General features: G+C 42.6%; 1 protein-coding gene across 2 annotated transcripts in view; it reads left to right on the top strand.

Moving 5' to 3' along the window:
* LOC141270632 (uncharacterized) overlaps positions 1-26,115 on the top strand; it is a 29,982-nt gene extending 3,867 nt beyond the window's left edge. The window contains exons 2-7 of one of the 2 annotated variants that reach the window (XM_073680707.1): positions 7,569-7,712; positions 7,842-8,021; positions 8,104-8,227; positions 8,311-8,393; positions 8,524-8,614; positions 24,267-26,114. In XM_073680707.1, coding sequence (XP_073536808.1) covers positions 7,647-7,712; positions 7,842-8,021; positions 8,104-8,227; positions 8,311-8,393; positions 8,524-8,614; positions 24,267-25,933 — 2,211 coding nt within the window. In that variant the 5' untranslated portion in view covers positions 7,569-7,646 and the 3' untranslated portion in view covers positions 25,934-26,114. Of the gene's footprint in view, positions 1-7,568; positions 7,713-7,766; positions 8,022-8,103; positions 8,228-8,310; positions 8,394-8,523; positions 8,615-24,266 lie in introns of those variants that run through there. The other variant, XM_073680706.1, reaches the window with a different exon arrangement.
* The last annotated feature ends 1,000 nt before the right edge of the window (positions 26,116-27,115 follow it).

Below are 27,115 nucleotides of genomic sequence, written 5' to 3'. Positions count from 1 at the left end.
CTGACCCCTGTGGTACCCCACTGTTAACTGAGACCCAGTCTGAGTGTTTTCCATTAATAACCACCCTTTGTTTCCTATCACTGAGCCAGTTCTTAACCCACATACATATATTTTCCCCTATCCCCATTGTTCTCATTTTATGTATCAACCTTTTGTGTGGAACCGTATCAAAAGCTTTTGAAAAGTCCATATACACAACATCCACTGCATTTCCTTGGTCCAGTCCAGGAATTGCCTCCTCATAAAAACTGATCAGATTAGTTTGACAGGAACGGTCCCTCGTAAACCCATGTTGATATTGGGTCATGAGGTTATTCTTCTTCAGATACTCTAGTATAGCATCTCTTAGGAAACCCTCCAGGATTTTACCCACAGTAGAAGTTAAGCTTACTGGCCTATAATTTCCAAGTTCAGTTTTTGTCCCCTTTTTAAATATTGGCACCACATTTGCTATACGCCAGTCGTGTGGTACAGACCCTGTTATTATGGAATCTTTAAAGATTAAAAATAATGGTCTATCTATGACGTTACTTAATTCCTGCAGTACTCGCGGGTGTATCCCATCCGGACCCGGGGATTTGTCAACTTTAGTGATTTTTAGACGCCGCCGTACTTCCTGCTGGGTTAAGCAAGTGACATTTAATGGAAAATTTTTGCCATCACTGATCATGTTTTCTGTCATGCGATTTTCTTGTGTAAATACGGTTGAAAAAAAATAATTTAGCATATTAGCTTTTTCCTCATCCTCATCCACCATTTCACCCAGACTATTTTTAAGGGGGCTAACACTATCATTTTTTAGTTTTTTACCATTTATGTAGTTAAAGAATATTTTGGGATTATTTTTACTTTCTCTGGCAATGAGTCTCTCTGCCTCAATCTTTTCTGCCTTGATTTGGTTTTTACAGAATTTATTTCATTTTCTGTATTTATTTAATGCCTCATCACTACCTACTGGCTTTAGTTCTTTAAATGCTTTCTTTTTGTCACTTATTGCGCCCCTTACAGCTCTATTTAGCCATAGTGGTTTCCTCCTATTTCTAGCATGTTTATTCCCTTAGGGTATATATTGTGCACAGGTCTGATTCAGGATGCTAATAAATGTCTCCCATTTGCTTTGTGTAGTTTTATGTCTCAGGATATCGTCCCAGTTTATTGCACGAAGATCATTTCTCAACCGTTGGAAATTTGCCTTCCTGAAGTTTAGTGTCCTTGTAACCTCTCTACTACACATCTTATTAAAGGTTACATGAAAGCATATTATTTTGTGATCTCTATGACCCAAGTGACCCCCAACTCGTATATTTGATATGCGGTCTGGCCTGTTGGTTAATATTAGGTCTAGCAGTGCCCCCCCTTCTTGTTGGGTCCTGAACCAGTTGTGATAGATGATTGTCTCTCATAGTTGTCAAAAACCTATTACCTTTGCTGGAACTACAGGTTTCTGTTCCCCAATGTATTTCAGGGTAGTTAAAGTCCCCCATAATAATGACTTCTCCTTGAGTCTCTGTTTCATCTATTTGCTTTGTGAGGATATTCCCTGCTGATTCCATTATTTTTGGAGACTTATATCGAACCCCTATCAGTAATTTATTATTTTTTCCCCCTCCCCTTATCTCCACCCACAAGGACTCTACATTTTCATTAGATTCACATATATTCTCACGCAAGATGGGTTTTAAGGATGATTTTACATATAAACACCCCCCCCCCTCGCTTGTTTGTACGGTCATTTCTGAACAGACTATAGGCCTGTAAATTAACTGCCCAGTCATGGCTCTCGTCCAGCCATGTCTCAGATATCCCCACCATGTCATAATTATTTTCCAAAAAAATAAATTCCGATTCCTCCATTTTGTTGGTGAGGCTTCTGGCATTAGTGTACATGCATTTTATGTATCTCTCTGTACCTCTCTTCCTTCTTACTATATTGAATGTTCTAACCACACCCCCAATTTCTTTATTTGTGCCCAGGTCACTATCTGCACTATCTTCCCCACTTATAAAATGAATACCCTCCCAATCCCTAGTTTAAACACTCCTCCAACCTTCTAGCTATTTTCTCCCCCATCACAGCTGCACCCTCCCCTTTGAGGTGCAGCCCATCTCTAGCGTAGAGCCTGTAGCCAACTGAGAAGTCGGCCCAGTTCTCCAGGAACCCAAATCCCTCCTTCCCACACCAATTCCTGAGCCACTTATTTATCTCCCTAATCTCCCGTTGCCTCTCTGGCGTGGCACGTGGTACAGGCAGTATTTCAGAGAATACCACCTTGGAGGTCCTTGCTTTAAGCTTGCAGCCTAATTCCCGAAATCATCTTTAAGGACCTTCCACCATGACCGCTGGGTCCTCAACAGCCCCTCCCAGTAATCTGTCAACCCGATCAGTGATGTGCCAGACTGGAGCGCCAGGTAGCCAGCACATTGTTCGACGATCCCTGTCTTTGTGACAGGTTGCCCTATCTGGTCCCCTAATAATTGAGTCCCCCACTACCAGCACCTGCCTGGCCTGCCTTGCTCTCCTATTTCCCCCCTTACTGGAGCTGACACTCATCCGGCTTTCAGAGGACATGCCTTGCTGCAGCAGTGTTACCCTTGTACTGACACCACCCTCATCTGCCAACTTTGCAAACTTATTGGGGTGTGCCAGATCAGGACTAGCCTCCCTGGCACTCTTCCCTCTACCCCAAACTTCTAACTGTCACCCAGCTAGCTGCCTCACTGTCCTGCAGCTCCCTACTACCACCCTCCCCCACATCTACCCCAGTGAGCAGCTGCTCAGTGAGCAGCAAACTCCTTTCCACATTGTCAATGGATCTTGGTGTTACCAGCTGCTCATTTAGATCCAGTACCTGGGCTTCCAAACATCTCGCACAGCAGTATGCACCCACGACCGGCTGTTCAAGGATTGCATACATGTGGCAAGATGTACACTGGATAGCACTGTATGGAGCTATATGTGGGGACCATACAGTATGGAGCTATATGTGGGGCCCATACTGTATGGAGCTATATATGGGGCCCGTACTGTATGGATACACAGATGACGTCACGCTGCCCTTGGTGATCAAAATCCACTCCTGGGACGCCAGATGGTTAGAGATTCATGGCCTACTATCCAGTCGCCAGGTACCACTGTCCTGGACACTGGACCGGAGTCCCGTCAATCGATCCGCTCATCTCTAGTCCCAACCATCTTGGATACAATGGACAGTCCTGGATTTGGGTCTACGCCCTGCAGTCTCCGACGTCTGCTGAATGTCCCTCATTACCACCGCCCCTCTGGCAACTCCTCCTGCCAGGGGAGAAAGAAACGGTAAATGGGTGTGGATTGGGGTGTGGCCAGGAGTGTGGCAAACATTTGCTGCACCGCATGATATCTCCCTCTTTCTGTTCTTCAATAGGTGGGAGATATGTAGATACATACGACCCAACTATGATAAACCGGAAACACATTTTCCTCACACAGTACTGTGCCCTTTTATTGGACCCTATATAGTATAATGTTCCCACAGTACCGCCATCCCCCCCCACAGTATAATGTTCCCACAGTACCGCCATCCCCTCACACACAGTATAATGTTCTCACAGTACCGCCATCCCCCACACACACAATATAAAGTTCCCACAGTACCGCCATCCCCCCACACACAGTATAATGTTCCCAAAGTACTGCCATCCCCCATACACAGTACAATGTTCCCACAGTACCGCCATTTCCTCCACACACAGTATAATGTTCCCACAGTACCGCCAACCCGCCACACACAGTATGATATTACAGGCTGCCCCTCACAGTCTTTTACCACCAACCCGACTGGCTAATAAATACTCGCTTAGCCAAATTCATAATGACTGTACATTTGAACCTGGGACATATGAGATAATCACCACACAATAGTTGTGTAGGATAATAGAGTATAATAAAGTCGTGGATGTGATTTCACCAACATTTTGCAGTTTTCCCTAAAGTGATTTCTTATTGCTAAAACTCTTGTTTGTTTTTTTTTCTTCATTTACAACCTATTTTTAAACTCTTTTCCACAACCCTCATTAGTGCGATCATACAACATACAAGCCTCTGATTGCTCCGGTGATCCACTGTACTACTGTAGTACGGTGTATTATCCCTGCCAGTCAGTGTAATACTAATGGCCCCATACACATTAGATATCTGTTGGCCAAGCGATCATGCGACTGACAGCTATCTCTCCTGACTCCCCCATACACATGAACACATGAAGGATTATCTCCAAGGAGAACAAAAGGGTCGGCCTCTGAAATTTATCATAACTGATCCTTCACTCACCTATCATCCGTCAGGAGGCCTCAATATACAGTGAGGAAAATAACTATTTGATACACTGCAGATTTTCCCACCTACAAAGAATGGAGCGGTCTGTAATTTTTATCACATTGTATGATTTTTACATATTTAATTTGCATTTTATTGTATGAAATAAGCATTTGATACAATAGAGAAACATAACTTAATATTTGGTACAGAAATCTTTGTTTGCACTAACAGAGGTCAGACGTTTCCTGTAGTTCTTGACCAAGTTTGCACACACTACAGCAGGGATTTTGGCCCACTCCTTCATACAGATCTTCTCCAGATCGTTCAGGTTTTGGGGCTGTCGCTTCGCAACATTGAGTTCAGGTCTTGAGACTGGCTAGGCCACTCCAGGATCTTGAAATGCTTCCTACGGAGCCACTCCTCAGTTGCCCTGGCTGTGTGTTGCGGGTCATTGTCATGCTGTGAGACCCAGCCATGACCCATCTTCAATGCTCTTACTGAGGGAAAGAGGTTGTTGACCAAAATCTCGCGATACATGACCCCATCTAGTCTCCCTTCAATACGGTGCAGACATCCTGTCCCCTTTGCAGAAAAGCACCCCCAAAGTATGATGTTTCCCTCACCATGCTTCACAGTTGGGACGGTGTTCTTGGGGTTGTACTCCTCCTTCTTCTTCCTCCAAACACGGAGAGTGGAGTTAATACCAAAAAGTTCTATTTTGGTCTCATCTGACCACATGACCTTCTCCCATGCCTCCTCTGGAACATCCAGATCGTCAGTGGTTAACTTGAAACGAGCCTGGACATGAGCTGGTGTGCGCAGGGGAGCTTTGCTTGCCCTGCAGGATTTTAATCCATGTCAGATGGTCATTGGTGAACTTCAAACGAGCCTGGACATGAGCTGGTGTGCGCAGGGGAACTTTGCTTGCCCTGCAGGATTTTAATCCATGTCGGCCTAGTGTGTTACTAATGGTAATGTTTGAGACTGTGGTCCCAGCTCTCTTCAGGTCATTGACCAAGTCCTCCCGTGTAGTTCTGGGCTGATTCCTGATCTTTCTCAGAATCATTCTTACCCCACAAGGCGAGATCTTGCACGGAGCCCCAGACCGAGGAAGATTGCCAGTCATTTTGTGTTTCTTCCATTTTCTAATAATTGTGCCAACAGTTGTTGTCTTCTCACCAAGATGCTTGCCTACTGTCCTGTAGCCCATCCCAGCCTTGTAAAGGTCTAAAATTTTGTCCCTGGTGTACTTAGACATCTCTTTGGTCTGGACCATGGTGGAGAAGTTGGAGTGTGATTGATTGAGTGTGTGTACAGGTGTCTTTTATACAGGTAAGAAGTTCAAACAGGTGCAGTTAATACAGGTAATGAGTGCAGAGTAGGAGAGCTTCTTAAAGAAAAACTAACAGGTCTGTGAGAGCCAGAATTCTTGCTGATTGGTAGGTCATTAAATACTTATTTCATGCAATAAAATGAATTTAATTATTTAAAAATCATACAATGTGATTTTCTGGTTTTTATTTTTAGATTCTGTCTCTAACGGTTGAAGTGTACCTATAATAAAAATTACAGACCTCTCCATTCTTTGTAAGTGGGAAAACTTGCAAAATCGGCAGTGTATCAAATACTTATTTTCCCCACTGTACATTAGGTAGCCAGCCGATCCTGCTCAAATCAGTAGTTTTACCTGATTTTAGTCTGTGTATGGGGCCTAAGAGGTATCTAATACACTCTGCCTTTGGCATGGCTTTATCGACTTTCATATGTTGCAGGCCCAGAGGCCATTTTTAACCCTCCGTCACATACAATAGGCCTGACAGGCACATCTCTTTTATTTGGCGGGAGTCTTGAAATGTTTGTATTTCAGAGTTATTAGTTTTATGTTAAGTAAATGGTTTTTTTTTGCACCTGATTATGTGTAGTCTCTTTTATTACATCCCTATGAAGGTCACTGATCACTTTTAGAGCACTGAAATTGCAAACATTAGATATTATAGGTATTTTTCTAGCCTGCGCCTGACAGTCACATTGTATGTGAACTCGTTAGAACCGATATTGTATGTGACGGAGGGTTAAGCCTCCTGGTACTTTAGTAACCCAGCAGCACTCCACGATCGAGTAGTGACGGGTAACATAGGGCAGAATGAAGGAGCCACATAACTCTGGCAACCTTCTTAAATGCCATGGTTGCTTTTGTCAGAAGCAAATAATTAAACAGCCAGGATCATCCATGTGACAAACTTGTATGTTATGGTGCTGAAAAGAGTTAGTTCTTTTAAATTTAATGTTTAACATTTGATAAAAAGGATCATCATGTGTCTTGTGCTTTTTCCATGGTTTTTACAAAAATTGTTCCTGACAATTTTATTTTGTAACAATTTAACACTTGCTTTTTTCTTGGCGATTTTCTTGTAATATTGGGACACTTAAAGGGAAGATGCCAGAAAAAAATATACGCACAGGAAAAAACAATTAAAAAATGCCACAACACTGTCCATGTAGACTTTATAACAGTTATTGTTGTAATTTACAAATAACTCCTGTCCACGGTGTGTTTGGAAGCAAAAATGCCTCAAGATTCTGTGTGTGAATCAGACATGAGATCTAACACGATAGAAGATTACAGCCCGGGGAAGACGGGAAACATTCACACAGGCGGCTGGTAGTGATATAGTCAGTGACGGACTCTGGCCAAATATGTTTGTAGAGTCGTAGTAGAAAATGAAGATGTCGTCCTTATCATGAAGTAGTTATTTCTCATTTCACATGTAATGATTATCTCCTGCGGTATTGCTAATGCCGATTCCAGTGTCGGTAAATGAGACCAGAATTAGCCTTATGGAAGATGAGTCTATGAGAAACTTATTCAGCTGCAGACTCCAAGGAAGAAACTGCTTGTGGTGTATGGCCTAAAATATATAGGATTTATTAGTAGATATAAAGAAAAAAAAACTGAATACTAAAAATATTATTACTCACATTCATGATCCCCCACAATCCCTGTACCCCCACTGCTGGGTCCCCTGCCAATCTCTGTATTCTCTGGTCACATGTGATCTCTACAGCCAAACAGTGGCTGAAACAGTGACCAAAATAGCCAGTGACTGGGACAAACTGACTGTCACCAATTCAATTAATGTTCCAGTGTATAAGATCTAGCAATACAATGTCTTCATTGTCTATCTCCTGATATGTTCTCATATTATTTACAGTAATTGTATTATTACACTGGAATCTTTAAGCTGTTACATGGGCTCATCTTTTTCCCATTCAGATTCCGACAATTTTGGAACCTCTCAGTGGAGATCTTCTATATAAGATAATTTTCCTGGTTGTCCAGTCAAGGATAGATATGGACAAGATGGCGGAAAGGATATTAAACCTCATCCTAGAGATCCTCTTCCGGCTTACTGGAGAGGTGAGAGATTCTGATGACGTCACATTACATCATTCTTATCTATGGGAATAACAGATGGACAGAACTGGAGAGGTGAGGACTCTGGAAATGTCTGTAGTGAGATTTATTAATGTGTCTCTCCATAACCAGGATTACACAGTAGTGAAGAAGACCTCTGCTGAGCACTGTCGGGCCCCTGGGTCTGAGGGATGGGGAAGACACCTGAGCCCAATCATGGGACCTCCACCTCACCTCCTGAAAAATGAGGACATCAATGACCAGAAGATCCTAGAACTCGCGTACAAAATGATTGAGCTGCTGACTGATGAGGTGACACTGCTGGGAATGTTGGGATATTATACAGTAACGCTATGAAGCGATCAGGGGATGACGGTATCATTGTATGTGTCAGGTTTCTGTAAGGTGTCAGGATATCACCGTCTATTTCTCCATGGAAGAGTGGGAGTATTTAGAAGGACACAAAGATCTGTACAAAGACATCATGATGGAGGTTCCCCAGCCCCTCACATCACCAGGTAATGGACAGGACTAAGTACACATGGCCTATATTTCTCTGTATGTATGGAATGAATTCAGTCCCTGTATGTGTTTCCTCCAGATTTATCCAGTAAGAGGACGACACCAGAGAGATGTCCCTGTCCTCTTCTTCCAGAGTACCATAAACAAGAAAATCCCAAAGAGGTAGTTTACATATCCACCAATATTATATGTTTTATACTTGTGTAAAGAGAATGGTGGAGATGGCAGGATTAGATCTAATCATAGATGTGATTTCTCCATCTGTCTGTGACTTGTACAATATTTATTCCAGGGTAAAGATCTGACCCATATTAATACTACAGAGACATATGTGAGGGGTCATGAGCGGTATAAAGAGGAGATTCCTACAGATAACTGCACAGGTGAGTAGTGACCACTAAAGGTAGAGAAATTATAGATTCTCCTCAGTCACTGGCTGTGGCTGCTTTATAGGTGGTGTAGTCCGGCCATATCACAATCAAGCAGTCATCATTTTGCTGCTAAGCCAAAGCAGTCCTAGTTACTTTGGGCATTGGAAGTCCTTCTGTTGGAGTGAGACCTGTTCCGGCCAGAGCTTGCTGCCCGGAGAATGTTCCTACTACCTGGAATTAGAAGATGCTGACCCTTACCTTCCCAGATCTCTAAACTGCAAAGCCAAATGACCACGTACATATAATGTGCTGACAATATGGAGAATCATGTGAGGAAAAATATAATCTGTATGGTGGACCTTGCTTTCATGACAAGACACCAGTCCAAGTCCTTTTTATTTATATGCTCATACATAATCAGCAGACACATGAACACAAGAAATATAATGCAATTATCTTTTTTTTTTCTCCTTTTTTTATCTCTTTAAACGCTTCCCCGACACCCCCCACATTCAGAGGAGAGAAAAGCAGAGAAAACCCTTCAATCCATAATTCTTGCCCATATTTCCTAAACTCTTTGCTTCTACTTATCCCAGCAATTAATTTATTGGGACGTGTAACTTGGCCCAAGCTGTTGGAAGTTATCCAGTCCTTAAAAATCGTCCCCCTGCAGATAACAATGGTGAAGTAATTAGATCCTTAGTAGGACAATCCATCTTGACTAAAAAAATGAAATGACAAAACAATATTCAGCCTCTCAGCAACAAATGTGATAACTGGTTCCCAAAATTCCTTAATTTCCCGGCAGTCCCAATACATATGAGATAGATCTGCCGCCTCTGAGTTACACATGAGACATCTAGAATATTTAATATATCCGATTTTCTGCATAAAAGCCGGGGACGGAGAGACCTGTGAATAACCATAAATTGGAACATTCTCTCATGTGACGTAGAGAAGAACATTAGCAGAATTTACAATTATTTCCCATTGTTTAAGATAAATCCAAGATCTGATTCCAGAATTTATTCTCTTCTGATAGATGATTAATTGAATGTTTTTATAGAGAACTTTTTATTTTTGTATGAATAATTATTGATTATATAATCAATTATTTTTAATAGAAAATTCAATTCACTGTTTAAATATTTTTTGATTTATTAATATTTTTTGCAGCCCCTGGGGGCTTCTATTTGCATTTGCATTTGCTGGTGTGTATGGACAGCTACAAACCTCAAAGACGGCAACCTCTGGGTATAGGAGTCTGAGGTCGCCGTCCGACCGCATCTCTTCTATTGAGACTACCATAGTTGTGAGCTGGGTACACTCCTATGCTGCGAGCTCGTTTCCCCCTCTCATTGCACACACTGCTCAGTGTCCAGTGACAGCAGGTGCCGGGGAGTGAAGGTAAGGGGAGAGGTGAGCATTATCAGTGGTGACCAGCAGCCTGGGATTAATAGTACATTACCAGGCTGCTGATCACTGCTGTGATGTACAGAGCACAGCAGAGTAATTATCACCCTGCTGTGCCCTGATAGCTCTGCTATGGTACTGTAATGTCTCTGAAGAAGGTATTCACTGCCATAGCAGAGCTGTTTATGTAATGCCATCATTACACCCGACAAACAAGCGAAAAAGGAAAAAAAGGAGGCTGAATTACTTACTTTGCACGCAGCATCCTCCTCTTGTCTCTATACTGTCAGATCAGCCAGGGGGGGAGCGGAGGGACTCACAGGACATCAGAGAGCAGCAGTGCAAGATGAGAGCAAGCATGTCTGTTGTGTGTGGTGTCCTCTGCCCAGCACACTCCACGTAACCTGTGCAGCTGCTTTCCATCTCATCTTTTGCTGTGTTGGGATATGAACAAGGGGGATTTTTTTTGTGTGTATATATTTTCCTGTGTGTGTGTGTGTGTGTGTGTGTGTAATATATACAGCTCTGTCAAAAATTAAGAGACCACTGCAAAATTTTCATTTTCTCTGATTTTTCTCTTTCTAGGTATATTTTTGAGTAAAATGTACATTGTTGTTTTAGTCTATAAACTACTGACAACATGTCTCCGAAATTCAAAGCTAAAAATTTTGTATTTATTTGCAGCAAATGATAAAGCGTCAAAATGATAAAAAAGAAACAGTGCTTTCAGACCTCAAATAATGCAAAGAAATCAAGTTCTTATTCATTTAGAAACAACAATACTCATGTTTTAACTCAAAAATCAATATTTGGTGGAATAACCATGATTTTTAATCACGGCTTTCATGCTTCTTGGCTGCTTTCCACCAGTCTTTCACACTGCTTTTGGGTGACCTTATGCCACTCCTGGCACAAAAATTTAAGCAGTTCTTCTTTGTTTGATGGCTTGTGACTATCCATCTTCCTCTTGATTACATTCCAGAGGTTTTCAATGGGGTTCAGGTCTGGAGATTGGGCTTGCCAAGACAGGTTCTTGATGTGGTGCCCGTTCATCCTCACATTTAGTGACCTAGCTGTGTGGCAAGGGGCTTTGTCCTGCTGGAAAAAACAGTCCTTAGAGTTGGGGAACATTGCCTGAGCAGAAGGATGCAAGTGTTTTTCAAGGCTAACCTTGTATGCGGCTTGATTCATATTTCCTTCGCAAAGATTAACCTGCCCAATTCCAGCCTTGCTGAAGCCTCCCCAGATCATCACCGATCCTCCACCAAATTTCACAGTGGGTGCAAGACACTGTGGCTTGTATGCCTCTCCAGGTTAGACGACCAGGTGTTGGGCAGAGCTGAAAATTAGACTCATCAGAGAAGATTACCTTACTGCAGTCCTCTACAGTCCAATCCTTATGGTCTTTGGCAAACTTCAGCCTGGCTCTCCTTTGCTTCTCATTGATGAAAGGCTTTTTTCTAGCTTTACATGACTTGAGGCCTGCCTCTAGGAGCCTGTTACGAACTGTTCTTGCCGTGCACTTCACCACAGCTGCCATTTGCCATTCATTTTGTAGGTCACTTGATGTTATCCTGCGGTTGCTGAGTGACATTCGAATAAGATGACGGTCATCCCGGTCAGTGGAGAGTCGCTTTCACCCTCTGCCGGTCTGTAGCTTTGTTGTCCCCAATGTCTGCTGCTTGACCTTGTAGTAATGGACTGCCATGTTTGAAATTTTAAGGATGGCGGCAACATGACGCTCACTGTATCCCTCTGCTAGTAAAGCCAGAATTGAGCCCTTCTTTTCCTCACTCAAGAATTTTCGTTTCAACTCCTTTGGCATGGTTAAAAGTTATTTTTTCATTCAAATTACTTTTGGGCTATTCCTAGCACTTGTTTTGCCATTCAGCTTGTCCTATTGCAAGAGAATGTGAAGACCACAGCAGTGTTTTTTATACTTTCCCTCGTTACATAAGATTTGGTTCAGGTGATAATCTACTCAGAAGCACATTAAGTAGAATGAGGTGGACTTTGGTTGGAATTCAACTGACACTGGAATGGAATGGCTGTCAGACATGTAGAGATGGTGATTTTTAGAAAACTGTGCAGTGGTCTCTTAATTTTTGCCAGAGCTGTATATGTATATATATATATATATATATATATATATATATATTATATATATATATATATATATATTATGTGTGTATAGATAGATATGTAGAGCTTTGCTCTGCCTCACTCGGAGGTAGACACGGAACATTGTTCATAAAATAAACATGGCCCTTGTGGCATAACAGTAAAGGAAAAGGTAAAGAACAGTCCTTACATCGGTCGGGTCCGGCCACTCAGGGTTGACAATAACAAACGTTCCAGCTTAGCAAAAAAACACAAGCTCCTATCTCAGGAGCCAGCTTCTCCATACACTGAACAACACCTGAGTCAAAAGGCTGGCTATTTATAGCCCAGACCACACCCTGGGGTGGAGATATGGTGAATGGCCTCCCACCCGCACTATGGCCATTCACAAAAAACCAAGCCCTTTTAAAATGGCTGTTTAACCCCCCAGCACATAACATGCTTGAGAAAGGTTTCAATTCACTGAAGCTAACAGCTGCAGTGAAACATATTTCCCCTCCAGTACTCTGCCAGTGACTTTGTCACATATTCCCCCTCTGCCCAAAACTGGGGGTTTTGGCACCTTCACTTGCTTAACATGGAAGACCATTTGGCCATTGCCGTCTTCGTAACTTGAAGCAGGTCGGTCAGGGGTGCGGCTATCGTGGCGAAATTCGGGATAAATCGATGATAGTATCCCACAATTCCTAGAAACGCTCGAACCTGTTTCTTAGAGGCCGGTCGCAGCCAATTTTGGATTGCTTCCACCTTCTTCACTTGCGGATTTATTTCGCCCCTTCCAACGATGTAGTCAAAGTATTTTGCCTCTTCTTTTCCCATAGCCTCTAGGCTCTGACAGTAAGGTTATGTGCGCACGTTGAGTATTTGGTTGCTGAAATTTCTGCAAGGTTTCTGCATCTCTTGCCATCAAAAACACTGCGGGAAAAAAGGGCGTTTTGCCGCTATTTTGATGCATTTTTGCATGCGTTTTTTATGCGTTTTTGTACAGCAATGAATGTTTTTTGGAGCTAAATAAAGATATTTGAAAAAATAAATTTGGGATATTGCTTTAACTCTTGGATTACTGACAGACCTGGGGTGAGTATATTGGTTAATTTAAATGATTAAAGAATGTGTCTGTTGTATTTCAAATAAAGTGTTTTATTCTCTGTGTGTATTTCTTTAACTTTTTACTTCCAGGTTTAGTAATGAGGGTGTCTGGTTGACACCTCTTCATCACTAAACCAAGGGCTTGGTGTCAGCGATGCCTAAGCCCATAAACCCTAATCCCTTTCAAATATAAAGTGTAATTTCTGGGGCAGCTGAGGGCTGCTATTTTTAGACTAGGAAGGTGCCATTATGCCAACATGTTCCCTGGTTATTAATAACAGCTCACAGCTGTTTTGTTAGCCTCTACGTCCCCACGATCAGCAACCAGCTGCGCTTTGAACGCATCGTATTTTCACTGCATCCAAAACGCTGCGTCCAAATGCCGCACTCGTTTTGTCAGTACATGCAAATCCATCGCATGTAATGACATTTCAATCGGTCAAAATTTGCAGCGGAGACTAGTATCTCCGCTACAGAAATTGACATGCTGTGGGTAAGTTTACGCAGCGTCAAAAACAAGTACAGTGGGCATGGAATTTCTTATAAATGAAAGAAAATGAAGAATTAAATGAAAAAAATGGCGTGAGCTCCCTCGTTATGTTCATAATCAGCAGACGGAAAGCTGACCACTGGGGGCTAATATTACTAGCCATGGAAGGGGTCATTAGCCGAAGATGTTGGGGTTCATGTTAGCCTGGTATTGGCAGCTGACATGAAGCCCAGGTTAGTAATGAAAGGCGTCAATAAGACGCCCCCATTACTAACCCCATATTAAACACATGTCAGAAAAAATCCTTTAGTTGAAATAAAAGTCCACACGGTTTTAATAATTTATTTACAAATAAAAAACACTGTATACTCACCTAACGCCTAATTCGCTAAAACCATTGTCCCCTGTAAAAAAACAACAGAAAATAATAAACAACAAAAATACTCGCCTAACGCTAAATCTGATGAATCCATTGTCACCTGTAAAAAAGAAAAGTGAAAAACAACCATATCCCTCACCTATCCGCCGTTATGACATAATCCACAGTGTCCAACGGCGATCTGGGTCACTTGTAGTGCAGTCACACTCGCAATCACTGACTGCTCTAGAGGACAGCGCTCTATACACTGACAGGAGTGTAATCACCCCTGTCAGTGTATAGCGTTGAGCTGTTGGGACATAGGTCACATGAGTTCTTCAGTTGATGAGCTCCAGTGGCCTCACTTATTGCACCGATGCTGCGTTAGAAAATTCTCTTGGAGCAGTGCAGTAAATGAGGTCACCGGATCTCATCAGTTGATGGTCAGCTAATGAACTCATGTGACCTCTGTCCCGGCAGCTTTGCGCTGTGCACTGTATAGCCTGCTGCCGGGTGAGCCGATAGCCGTGGGATATTGGGATTACGGCGGATAGGTGAGTATAATGTGTTTTTATTTTAACATTCACTAATTGTAACTTTTTTTTTTTTCACTGCGAGCACAGACGCCGGCTGATGACAGCTCACAGCAGTGGCAGCAGCAGCCATAGGCTGATGGGGGGGGGGTAGTTTCTCATCAGCCGACGCCTGTCACCCGTGGTCAATTCTTTGGTCGTTTTTGCTGCGTTTTTGACCCATTGACTTCAATTAAGTCAGTCAAATACGCAGCAAAAATTCGCAAATATTTTTATACCTGCTTTTTTGCTGCGAATTTGACTGAATCAATTGAAGTCAATGGGTGAAAAACGTGGCAATAACGCACGAAGTATTGACAAGCTGCAGGTTTAAATGTAATGATAGTCCTGACGGAAATTCCTGATCATGTGCACAGCACTTCAGGATTGTCATTGCATTAGCTGGTACAAGGATTCGCTAGCTTTTTTGGCCCATTTCTGCGCAGAAAAAACGCTGCGAAAACTCACCAAAAACGCACCGTGTGAACATAGGGCAACTCTTTAGGCTATGTGATTGGGAGGAGACCTTCTTTCCTCTAGAGTTTGGCCCCTTGTCTGTGTTGCAGACTAGGCGTAAAAGATCATTGGGAAGATTCCTTGCTGTTTCCTCATATATTTGCACATTGTAGTGGACTTACATTAAGTTCATTGTTCTTCCAAGCGGAGTGAGCCCAAGATTGATAATCTGTCCCATTTGCCAAGAATTTTTTTTTTTTTTTTTGCATACGTCGGGACAAGTCTCTTGTATAGGTGCTAATTCAAACCCATTGTCTTGGGGATATAGTCCAGCCCTGTTTATACAGTCTGTCTCCTGTGAGAAGGGTTCTTTCTACCAGCTCTCTGAGTTTGAACGAGGTCCTTTATTAGGAGATACGGATATAACAAATCAGTTCATGATTGGCACGACTGATGGTAAGTGCATTTTTTGAGGCCACTTTCATCAAACTCCCTCTGTAATTAACATCAGCATCACAGGAGTGATGAAACATGCTCCTCTACCAGATGATGTGATCATAAACCCAGGGGAGGTTACCTGCCAAACTACGGTTGTATATTTCTTTAGCTTCAATGGTGGTCCAACTCCTGAGTTCAGGCCTAGGGATTTATGGATTTAGAATAGACGTCAGTGGGCTTTGAGGTGTGTAATGTATAAACAGCCCAATGCTGTGCCCATTTATCCATATTCTAAAGGGTATTGGATAAGTCTTTCGACAATTCAGGGCCTCTGTCCTGCAGGACTCCTTGTGGTATGGTAAGCTTATCTGTATCCAAGGTTTTGTTCTGTTGGAGCTTAGGATAACCGAAAGAACAATCCAATTTTTTCAAGCACATGTGGGTTTATTATTGGTCTACAGCAGTCCTCATTACAGCTGTAGCTGTAGTTTCTCTGGCATTGCTCCTATGTGCTGTACGGAGGGACGTACTGGAAAAGGGGAATTGGACCTTCCCATTAATTCTATTTCCAGATAGTCCCTCAGGACAGCACTATTATTTCTCCTCCCTTATGTTTTATCTTGTAGATGAGTTGCTATTGGTTCATATAGACCATTTGCATCCTTCTTTGGTAATTTGAAAGACACTGGAGGGTGGAGGTGGGAGCGGCCTGTTAACCTCTGTTATCTTTCTTTGCTATGCTTGTAAGTGGCACACATGGTTCGTGGATCCACTGTGCCACGGCCCGGACTTACCCTGCAGGGGCGTAACTAAGCAAGTAACTTGGTGTTCGCTGGAGCCTCTAGTAGTGAGGTCTGGCTTGTGCGGCAGGTAGCTGCCAGGTGCCACTCCAGGGCGGCGTCCAGCAGTAGCAGCTGAACCCAGGGGTCAGAGACATTTACTACAGATTCTCAAACAAGACTGAACAGCCACTTTGGACAAGTTCAGACTGAGCAGACAGGACAGCCACGTGGACAGGTTCAGACTGTGCAGACAGGACGGCCACTGGGACAAGTTTAGACAGGATGGCCACTGGGACAGGTTCAGGCTAACAGGTTTCGGGATAGCAGACAGGTACCGCTGATGCGGTTTCAGGATAGAGACACCGCCGAAGCTGTCACAGGAACTAGGAAAAACTATACTGGATTAATTGGACACCGGATATGGGAAAGATTTTAACAGACTAGGGACCGGGGACCTGGCAACATATAGTTGCACACACCAAACCACCTAACAATAACTATGCTCAATCATCTCCTTATTGGGGAGGGTGCCTTTTATACAAGATGCCTCACAGTTATTGGCTGGGAGACACCTTGCTGATGATTTACTGTCAGCCAGGGGCATTTTGCCATGTGCGCACGCTGCCCCTTTAAGGGTAGGGGAGCACGCATACTAGGCGTGCCGCCGGGACACAGTGCGGTGCACACAGAGGATGAGGAGACAGCTTCCAAGGATGCTGCTGCGGCTGGGGCGGTGAGTAAGCCGGTGTCCCCACATGGTGGAAAGAGGGGAGCCATGCGAAGGCGCCGGTAGAAGCTACAGTACCCCTCCCTTTACGCCCCCTTTTCTTCAAGCCCCTGAGGACTCCTTGCAGAGAAGATGAAGCCAGATTCTTCTTCCTGAACTCCCATGACCTCTCATCAGGACCACGTTCTTTCCAAGCCACTAGAAGGTTACATCTCCCACCTTCTTCTTGGCCAGGATGCCTCTCACCGGCTGGACATTCTTGGAGCAGAATGAATCAGATTTGGAAATAGGAACCCTCATTTGCTGAGTCTCTTAGTCCGGCAGACACTACAGTCCCTATATCCTATAAAGGTCAAGGAAAGACTACCTCCTGGTTTCCTGTTCTGAGGGACTACCTGGAAATCTAATTACCGGTAGATCTAATTTCCCTTTTTTGGATCTACTGAGTGGATTTGCGACTTTTTTACAGTATTCTAATATGCTGTAAAAGAGGCCCTAATGGTGGTGGCCATACTGTATATGGGGAAGACCTGGTGACAGGTTCCGTTTAATACATAAAAGTCTGATATTTTTACCTTTTAGGCTGTGTACCCACAATGCGTTTTTTAAGCATTTCCGCAGCGGCAAAAGCGCTGCAGAAACGCTTAAAAAACGCATGGTAGAAGGCCTGCCATGTTTCCCAATGATAATCCGCATGTGCTGTGCACATGCTGCGGATTAAACGCAGCACTACCAATTATTTTGCGGAAGCGCTGCGTTTTCGCCGCCATTGACTTGCATTGGAATGCTTGTATTCCGCTTCACTAGATAAGCACATGCGGAATACATGCGTTCAATGTGCGGATGGTACCCGGGTCTAGAGGAGAGGAGACTCTCCTCCAGACCCGGGTAACATAGTACCTGTGAAAAAAAGAATAAAATAAAAAATAAATATAATATTTACCTTCTGATGGCCCCCGGTGCGCTCGTCCTCTCATGCCGGCAGATCGCGATGGACTGGAGGACCTGCGCTGACGTCATAGTCATGTGACGGCAGGTCCTTCAGTGCAGTGTATCGCGATCTGCCAGCAGCCAGGACGGAGCGAAGCAAGACTCCGGGGGCCATCGGAAGGTACGTTTGCATGGATTTATATAGTGTGACCAAGTTGACAAGCACTTTCCAAGTGATGCTAAAATCGCTTGGAAAGCGCTTGTCAACCCGCATGCGGAAATGCATGTGAAGAACGCTTCACATCCGCATGTCCCTTGCAGGAAAAATGCATGTACAATCCGCATGTACAATCCGCATGTACAATCCACATGTGTTTTTTTCTGCCAGGGAGATGCAGAAACGCTCAGGAAAAATCCGGAGCATTTCTGCATCGTGGGCACATAGCCTTAGAGCCTGAAAGATATTTTCTCTGTTAAGAATTCTATAAATGGACATTGTATAAGAACTTGTACTGTAGCCATTCATGGTTGAGTCTGAGAGGCCAGAAAATAAAAGTCCCCCTTTATTAACCGGTTCAGGACCGCCCACTGTACATAAACGTCGGCGCTGCCTGGGCTCTGTGCAGCGCCGACGTTTAAAAACGGTGGGTGGTCCCGCAGCGCTCAGGACCCCCAGGGTCCTGCTAGCGCTGCGGTACCGGTTCAGAGCGATAGCTCTGACATGTGGCATCATGGGGACCTGATTGGATCAGGTCCCCATGATGTTAACCTGTTCCTATCTTCTAGATGCCGCGATCCATAGCGATCGCGGCATTTAAAAGATAGGGACAGCCGGTGGTCGGCGATCGGGACCCCCCACATACCTGTCAGCAGCGGGGATCCCGGTGCTGTGACCTCTGACATCATCGAGACCTGATTGGCTCAGGTCTCGATGATGTCAGCGTCACACCAGCCAATCAGAGAGATCACCAGGGAAGTTTGTTTTAGCAACAAACTTTCCCGGGCGATCTGCCTGATAAATGCAGTTTCTCCTCCGATCTCAGTGAGAGAGCAGAGGAGAAACAGTGTGACAAGAGCTGTCAGCCTTGCCACTGTGAAAGTAAAAAAAATAAAAAATAAAAAAGAAAGTAAGAGTTAGGGTTAGTGAGTCTGTCAGATCAGTCAGTCCTGTCAGATCAGTCCAGTCAGATCTGTCAGTCAGTCAGTCCTGTCAGATCAGTCCAGTCAGATCTGTCAGTCCTGTCAGATCAGTCCAGTCAGATCCATCAGTCCTGTCAGATCTGTCAGTCAGTCAGTCCTGTCAGTCAGTCCTGTCAGATCTGTCAGTCAGTCCTGTCAGTCCTGTCAGTCCTGTCAGATCTGTCAGTCAGTCCTGTCAGTCCTGTCAGATCTGTCAGTCAGTCCTGTCAGATCTGTCAGTCAGTCAGTCAGTCCTGTCAGATCTGTCTGTCAGTCAGTCCTGTCAGATCTGTCAGTCAGTCAGTCCTGTCAGATCTGTCAGTCAGTCAGATCTGTCAGTCAGTCCTGTCAGATCTGTCAGTAAGTCAGTCCTGTCAGATCTGTCAGTAAGTCAGTCCTGTCAGATCAGTCAGTCAGTCCTGTCAGATCAGTCCGGTCAGTCCAGTCCGGTCCCGTCCTTTCAGTCCGGTCCGTTCAGTCCAGTCAAAAAATATAAAAATAAAATGGCCCGTCAGACTTATACCGCAGAGGAGGTGTATGCCCTGCTGTGTTCTGACACTGATAACAGCGCAATCTCAGATGGAGATATGGATTTTGAGGGCTTTAGTAGCGGCGACACTGAGAGCCCAGAAATGAGAAGTGATTCTGTTCCATCCTCAAGCCCAAGGACCAGTACAGCAATAGGGGCAAATAGCGCTACTGGAAAAACGTCTCCAAATCAGGGAACACTGCCCAGTACAAGCGCTGTCCCTGCTACTAGTGAATTGGCGCACGCCAGTGTACAAGGGGCGTTGCCACATGATCTAGCATTTCCCAGATGGGAGGCTTCAGATTCGGCTGCTCCATTCAGCCCTGATTTCAACGCCATTCCTGGTATAAATGTGGAGGTGGAAGATTTTGGACCAATTCATTTTTTTAATTTGTTTTTTACAGACAGCTTGCTAGAGCATATTGTCGTGCAAACAAATTTATACGCGTCCCAATTCATAAGCCAGAATCCCCGATCTTACTATGCTAGGGCAAATTTATGGACACCAACTAATGTCCCGAAAATAAAAAATTTTTTAGGACTTACATTTGCCATGGGGCTTGTTAAAAAACCGAGCATTCGATCCTACTGGTCCAACCACCCTGTTCAAGCCACCCCTATGTTTTCAGTCATTCTGCCTAGGACCCGTTATGAAATGCTCATGCGGTTTTGGCATTTTAACGACAATAGTCAATGCCTGCCCAGAAATGCCCCAGAACATGACAGGTTATATAAAATTAGACCCATCATTGAAAATTTGTCAGAAAAATTCTTAAGCCTCTACACCCCAACACAAAATATTTCTATAGACGAGTCCCTTGTAAAATTCAAAGGAAGACTGCACCTCAAGCAATTTATCCCATCTAAAAGGGCAAGGTTTGGAATAAAGCTCTATAAAATGTGCGAAAGTTCAACCGGATACACATCCGCTTTTCGCATATATGAGGGGAAAGATAGCCAACTAAACCCACCAGGATGCCCTACTTATCTGGGGACATCTGGAAAAATTGTTTGGGAGCTGATAAGTCCATTTTTTCAAAAAGGCTACAATCTATATGTGGACAATTATTACACCAGCATACCCCTATTTAAAAGTCTGGTTGAACACAACATCGGGGCTTGTGGGACCATCCGTAAAAACCGTCAGGGGTTTCCACAACCATTGGTCAACCAAAAGTTTCAAAAGGAGCAGTCAGGGGCTGTACGCAACGGAGAGCTGCTTGCCCTGAAATATAGGGATAAGAGGGATATTTTTGTCCTCAGCTCGATCCACACAGATGCCACAAGGGCCACTGTAGAACTAGGATCCACCACTCCGAAGCAAAAACCTGTGTCAGTCATTGACTACAACAAACACATGGGGGGTGTGGACCTTGCAGACCAGGTTCTACAGCCATACCAAGTATCAAGAAAGTCCTATACCTGGTATAAAAAGTTGGTTATTTATTTGTTTCAGGTGGCCACATACAATTCTTTTGTGTTGTACAAAAAAGCAGGAAATTCAGATCCTTTTCTTGATTATCAAGAAAAGGTAATTGAAAATCTTGTCTTTCAAAGTGTTAGCCCCGCTCATCCATTAGAATCTGAGGATGTGAAAAGACTCACTGAGCGACATTTTATTGCACTTATTCCAGCAACGGAAACAAGAAGGAACCCCCAGAAAAGATGTCGTGTATGTACTAAGAGAGGAATGAGGCGTGATACCCGCTACTATTGCCCACAATGCCCATCATTGCCAGCCTTATGCATCACTGACTGCTTTAAAATCTTCCACACAGAACCACGTTTTTAAACTGTAAAAATGTATCCCAATTTGTCATTCAAACATTTGGTTCATTTAGTGAATGACACATTCGAGTAGAGCTCACTTAATTTCCAGGGGGGGTTCTCCAGAATCTAAACCTTCCATTGCGTGCTTGTTTCTGGAAATCATCCATTGAGTTAAAATGGTCACTAAACCCATAGATGAATTCCCAGAGGGGTTTCATTTCCAAAATGGGGTCACTTCAGGGGGGATTCTTTAGCTCTGGTACTCTGAAAAGTGCCAGAACAGCATAATCCCCCCTGAAGTGACCCCATTATAGAAATGACACCTCTGTGGGAATTCATCTATGGGTTTAGTGACCATTTACCTATCTACTTATTTTCCCACCACTAGATTAATTTATACAGAGGAGTAGATTGTAAAATTCGGTCACTTGTTGTGGGTTTCCTCTGTTTAGGCACCTCAGGGGCTCTCCAAATGCAACATGGCGTCCGCTATCCATTCCAGTCAAATTTCCATTCCAAAAGTCAAATGGCGCTCCTTACCTTCCAAGCCATGCCGTGCGCCCAAACAGTGGCTTTGCACCACATATGGGGTATCAGCGTGCTCAGGAGAAATTGCACAACACATTTTGGGGTCCATTTTTTCTGGCTGCCCTTGTGAAAATTAAAAATTTGAGGCTAAAGTAGCAGTTTTGTGTTAAAAATGTGTTTTTTTATTTTCACACTTCAACATTATAAAATTCTGTGAAGCCCCTGGGGGTTCAAGGTGCTCACCACACATCTAGATAAGTTCCTTGAGGGGTCTAGTTTCCAAAATGGGGTCACTTGTTGGGGGTTTCCTCTGTTTAGACACCTCTGGGGCTCTCCAAATGCAACATGGCGTCCACTATCCATTCCAGTCAAATTTCCATTCCAAAAGTCAAATGGCGCTCCTTACCTTCCAAGCCATGCCGTGCGCCCAAACAGTGGCTTTGCACCACATATGGGGTATCAGCGTGCTCAGGAGAAATTGCACAACACATTTTGGGGTCCATTTTTTCTGGCTGCCCTTGTGAAAATTAAACATTTGAGGCTAAAGTAGCAGTTTTGTGTTAAAAATGTGTTTTTTTATTTTCACACTTCAACATTATAAAATTCTGTGAAGCCCCTGGGGGTTCAAGGTGCTCACCACACATCTAGATAAGTTCCTTGAGGGGTCTAGTTTCCAAAATGGGGTCACTTGTCGGGGGTTTCCTCTGTTTAGACACCTCTGGGGCTCTCCAAATGCAACATGGCGTCCACTATCCATTCCAGTCAAATTTCCATTCCAAAAGTCAAATGGCGCTCCTTACCTTCCAAGCCATGCCGTGCGCCCAAACAGTGGCTTTGCACCACATATGGGGTATCAGCGTGCTCAGGAGAAATTGCACAACACATTTTGGGGTCCATTTTTTCTGGCTGCCCTTGTGAAAATTAAAAATTTGAGGTTAAAGTAGCAGTTTTGTGAAAAAAAGTTAAATGTTCATTGTTTTCTTCCACATTCCAAAAATTCCTGTGAAGCACCTGAAGGGTTAATAAACTTCTTGAATGTGGTTTTGAGCACCTTGAGGGGTGCAGTTTTTAGAATGGTATCACTTTTGGGTATTTTCTGTCATAAAGGCTCCTCAAAGTCACTTCAAATAAGATGTGGTCCCTAAAAAAAATGTTTTTGTAAATTTTGTTGTAAAAATGAGAAATCGCTGGTCAACTTTTAACCCTTATAGCTTCCTAACAAAAAAAAATTTTGGTTCCAAAATTGTGCTGATGTGAAGTAGACGTGGGCAATGTTATTTATTAACTATTTTGTGTGACATATCTCTCTGATTAAAGGGCATGAAAATTCAAAGTTTGAAAATTGCAAAATTTTCAAAATTTTCACCAAATTTCTGATTTTTTCACAATCAAACGCAAGTGATATCAAAGAAATTTTACCACTATCATGAAGTACAATATGTCACAAAAAAACAATCTCAGAATCAGGGGGATCCGTTGAAGCGTTCCAGAGTAATTACCTCATAAAGTGACAGTGGTCAGAATTGAAAAAATTGGCCCGGTCACGAAGGCAAAAACAGGCTCTGGCGCGAAGTGGTTAAAAGAGTAAGTGAAGTTAACCTATTAAGGACCTTATTATTTTTCATGTTTGCACTTTTGTGTTTTCCTTGTCTTCTTCCAAGACCCATAACCTTTTGTCGACATAGATGTGTTTACGCTTGTGTTTTTGCTGGACAAGTTGAAGTTTTGAATGACACCATTCCTTTTCCCATATAATGTGTTGAAAAATAGGGACATTTTTTTTTTACTGCAACAAAATGGTGAAAAAATGCAATGCTGCCATTGTTTTTTGGGTTTTGCTTTCACTGCGTTAATTTTTGTGGTAAAAATGGCTGGAGACATAATTGTCCACATCAGTCTGATTACGGCGATGCCAAACATTGATAGTTTGTTTTTTTCTATTTAAGTCATGGAAAAAAATTCTGAATAATGCAAAAAAACTTTTTTTTCCCATTGTATTGGTATTTTCCATGGACCATTTATTGGGTAAGTTTTTATTGGTATCATTTTGGCCTACATAATACTTTTTGCTAGTTTATTATTCCAGTATTTGGGAGATAGAACGAACAAACTGGGTCGACCATCATGCTCTACTCATTTTTGCTCTGAGGTCTAATGTTTGATTGATTGTCAATTGGTTTTGACTACATAACTTGCAATTTCTTTTTATATTTTAGAAATGTTATGCTAATACATTTTTTAAGGATATTTTACTCAAAAATAATAATTGTTCTTATTGGCAGATGAGTGTACCCGGAGATCACAGGGACAAGTGACATCTGCAATTTTTAAATCAGATGACCTTGAGATCACACAAGATTTAACTGAAGTGAATGCCATTACTCCAGATATATTATCATCCCTTCACAGCAAAGATCTATCATCCGATCCTTTTAAACAGGTCCACAGTTCTGATTCATCACAGACTATTAAGAAAAATAAAAGTCACAAAGGAGGCATTAAAACTCAAACAGCTCTTACAGCAAAGAAGCCATTATCAAGTGCAGAAAATAGAGATAATTTTTCCCTCAAAATGTCTTTTGTTACTCATAAAAAAATTCACACAAAGGAGAAAAGATTTTCTTGTTTGCAGTGTGGGAAATATTTTAACCAGAAATCAAGTCTTGGTAGACATGAGAGAGTTCATACCGGGGAGAAGCCATATTCATGTTCAGAATGTGGGAAATGTTATACAGATAAGTCAAGTCTTGCTATACATCAGAAAATTCACAAAGGTGATAAACCTTTTTTATGTTCAGAATGTGGGAAATGTTTTGCAGATAAATCAAATTTTGTTAGACATCAGAAACTTCACACAGGGGAGAAACCATATTCATGTTCAGAATGTGGGAAATGTTTTTATCAGAAAACCATTTTAGTTGTCCATCAGAGAACTCACACAGGAGAGAAACCTTTTTCATGTTCAGAATGTGGGAAATGTTATACAGATAAATCAAACCTTGTTAGACACCAGAGAACCCACGCAGGAAAGAAGCCATATTCATGTTCAGAATGTGGGAAATGTTATACAGGTAAATCACATCTTGTTAGACATCAGAAAATCCACACAGGGGAGAAGCCTTTTTCATGTTCAGAATGTGAAAAATGTTATGCAAAGGAATCAAGTCTTGTTATTCATCAGAAAATTCACACAGGTGATAAACCTTTTTCATGTTCAGAATGCAGGAAATGTTTTGCAGATAAATCAAATTTTGTTAGACATCAGAAACTTCACACAGGGGAGAAGGTCTTTCCATGTTCAGAATGTGGGAAATGTTTTAATCATAAATCAATTTTAGTTGTCCATCAGAGAACTCACACAGGGGAAAAACCTTTTTCATGTTCAGAATGTTGGAAATGTTTTGCAGAGAAATCAAGTCTTGTTACTCACCAGAGAACTCACACTGGAGAGAAGCCATATTCATGTTCAGAATGTGGGAAATGTTTCAATCAGAAATCAGTTTTAGTTGTCCATCAGAGAACTCACACAGGGGAGAAACCTTTTTCATGTTCAGAATGTGGGAAATGTTTTCCAGAGAAATCACGTCTTGTTTTACACCAGAGAACTCACACAGGGGAGAAACTCTTTTCATGTTCAGAATGTGGGAAATGTTTTCCAGAGAAATCACATCTTGTTAGACACCAGAGAACTCACACAGGGGAGAAGCCATTTTCATGTTCAGAATGTGGGAAATGTTTTAATCAGAAATCATATGTAGCTATCCATCAGAGAACTCACACAGGGGAGAAACCTTTTATATGTTCACAATGTGGAAAATGTTTTGCTGAGAAATCAAGTCTTGTTATACACCAGAGAACTCATACAGGGGAGGAACCATATATTTTTACAAACTGTACAAGACAACACATAACAGAGACAGTGAAAGTGAAAGTAACGACAAATAAGTAAAGGAGAAAGGAAAAGCAAGTTAGAACTTACATTAGAATTAAAATATATGTAGTTTCTAATAGACATCTCTTATCTAAATAGCAATATAACATTAGCAATAAATATTTCATATTGTTATATATTTATATATTCACTATATGGACAAGAGTATTACACCTACCCCCCTATATTTCTTCCTCTTTTTTCCTAATACACAATCTCCATGTCTGAACAAACGTCTTTAGTTTATGTATATTACAGTAATAAACCTGTTTATGTTGCAAGTTGCTATTTACATCTATGATCCATTCCTTCTTTGTAGGAACATCTGATGGGATCCCTTTTTTAAAAGCACTTTCCATGCGAAGTATAGTAGTTTTTCACTTTCATTAGAAACTGATTCCCTTTTATTTACCTCAATACGCACTATTGGTTTGAGGATTTGATTTTAAAGGCTTCCTCAATTGTCTCAATAAGCTGACCCCCAAAATTCTCACTTTACAGTTTAACAATAACATAGGATGGGTTAATCTGACACTTGGGACACTCAGGGTCCTGTCACATCTCCACCAGAACCTACTTCAGAGACATCTGCTTCTGTCGCCAGGGGCCGCCGTATTCACTCTGCAGCTGGCACTGGTGAGAGACGAGATGTCAGAAACTCTGGTTGACGGGATCTGACCAGCCACTAAGGTTAGTGTGGCTGGGACCTGTAGTGCCATCCAGTCTGGCAGTATGGGTTTGTGTTCTATCACTTGACAAAGACCCACACAGGGTCGAAACGTGTGGTTTGGGATGGCGGAATAAACACTTATTTTGCAACTGAACACCCTGGCATGGACGCCGTCTTTTACTTTTGTATGCTGTAGTGCCATCCAGTCTGGCAGTATGGGTTTGTGCTCTGTCAAGCTGAAGTTATCAGCTCCCTGCTCCAGCCAAATGGAAAGCACCGCACCCTACTGAGGCTTCCAGCTTGCTGCTGGAAGTGTGAGATATAGCTTAGTGTTTCCCTGGCTAGATGTGCTTCTTCTGCTCCTGTTTGGTTTAGTGTATTCCTGTTTTGATCCCGACTTGTTCCAGACTATTTTTTACAGATCCTTATTTTGTCCTTGACGTGATCTATTTGCTTTGATCCTACTTGGCCACCATGCTTACCTCAGGATGGCAGCCCTTCCATTGTACCATTCCACTGGATCCTTTTGT

Source organism: Phyllobates terribilis, unplaced genomic scaffold (assembly GCF_046119375.1).
Source record: "Phyllobates terribilis strain yellow unplaced genomic scaffold, ASM4611937v1 Scaffold_5__5_contigs__length_657084704, whole genome shotgun sequence".
NCBI lineage: Eukaryota > Metazoa > Chordata > Amphibia > Anura > Dendrobatidae > Phyllobates > Phyllobates terribilis.
The sequence above is the reverse complement of the archived record's forward strand: the minus strand, read 5'-3'. Positions and strand labels throughout refer to the sequence as shown.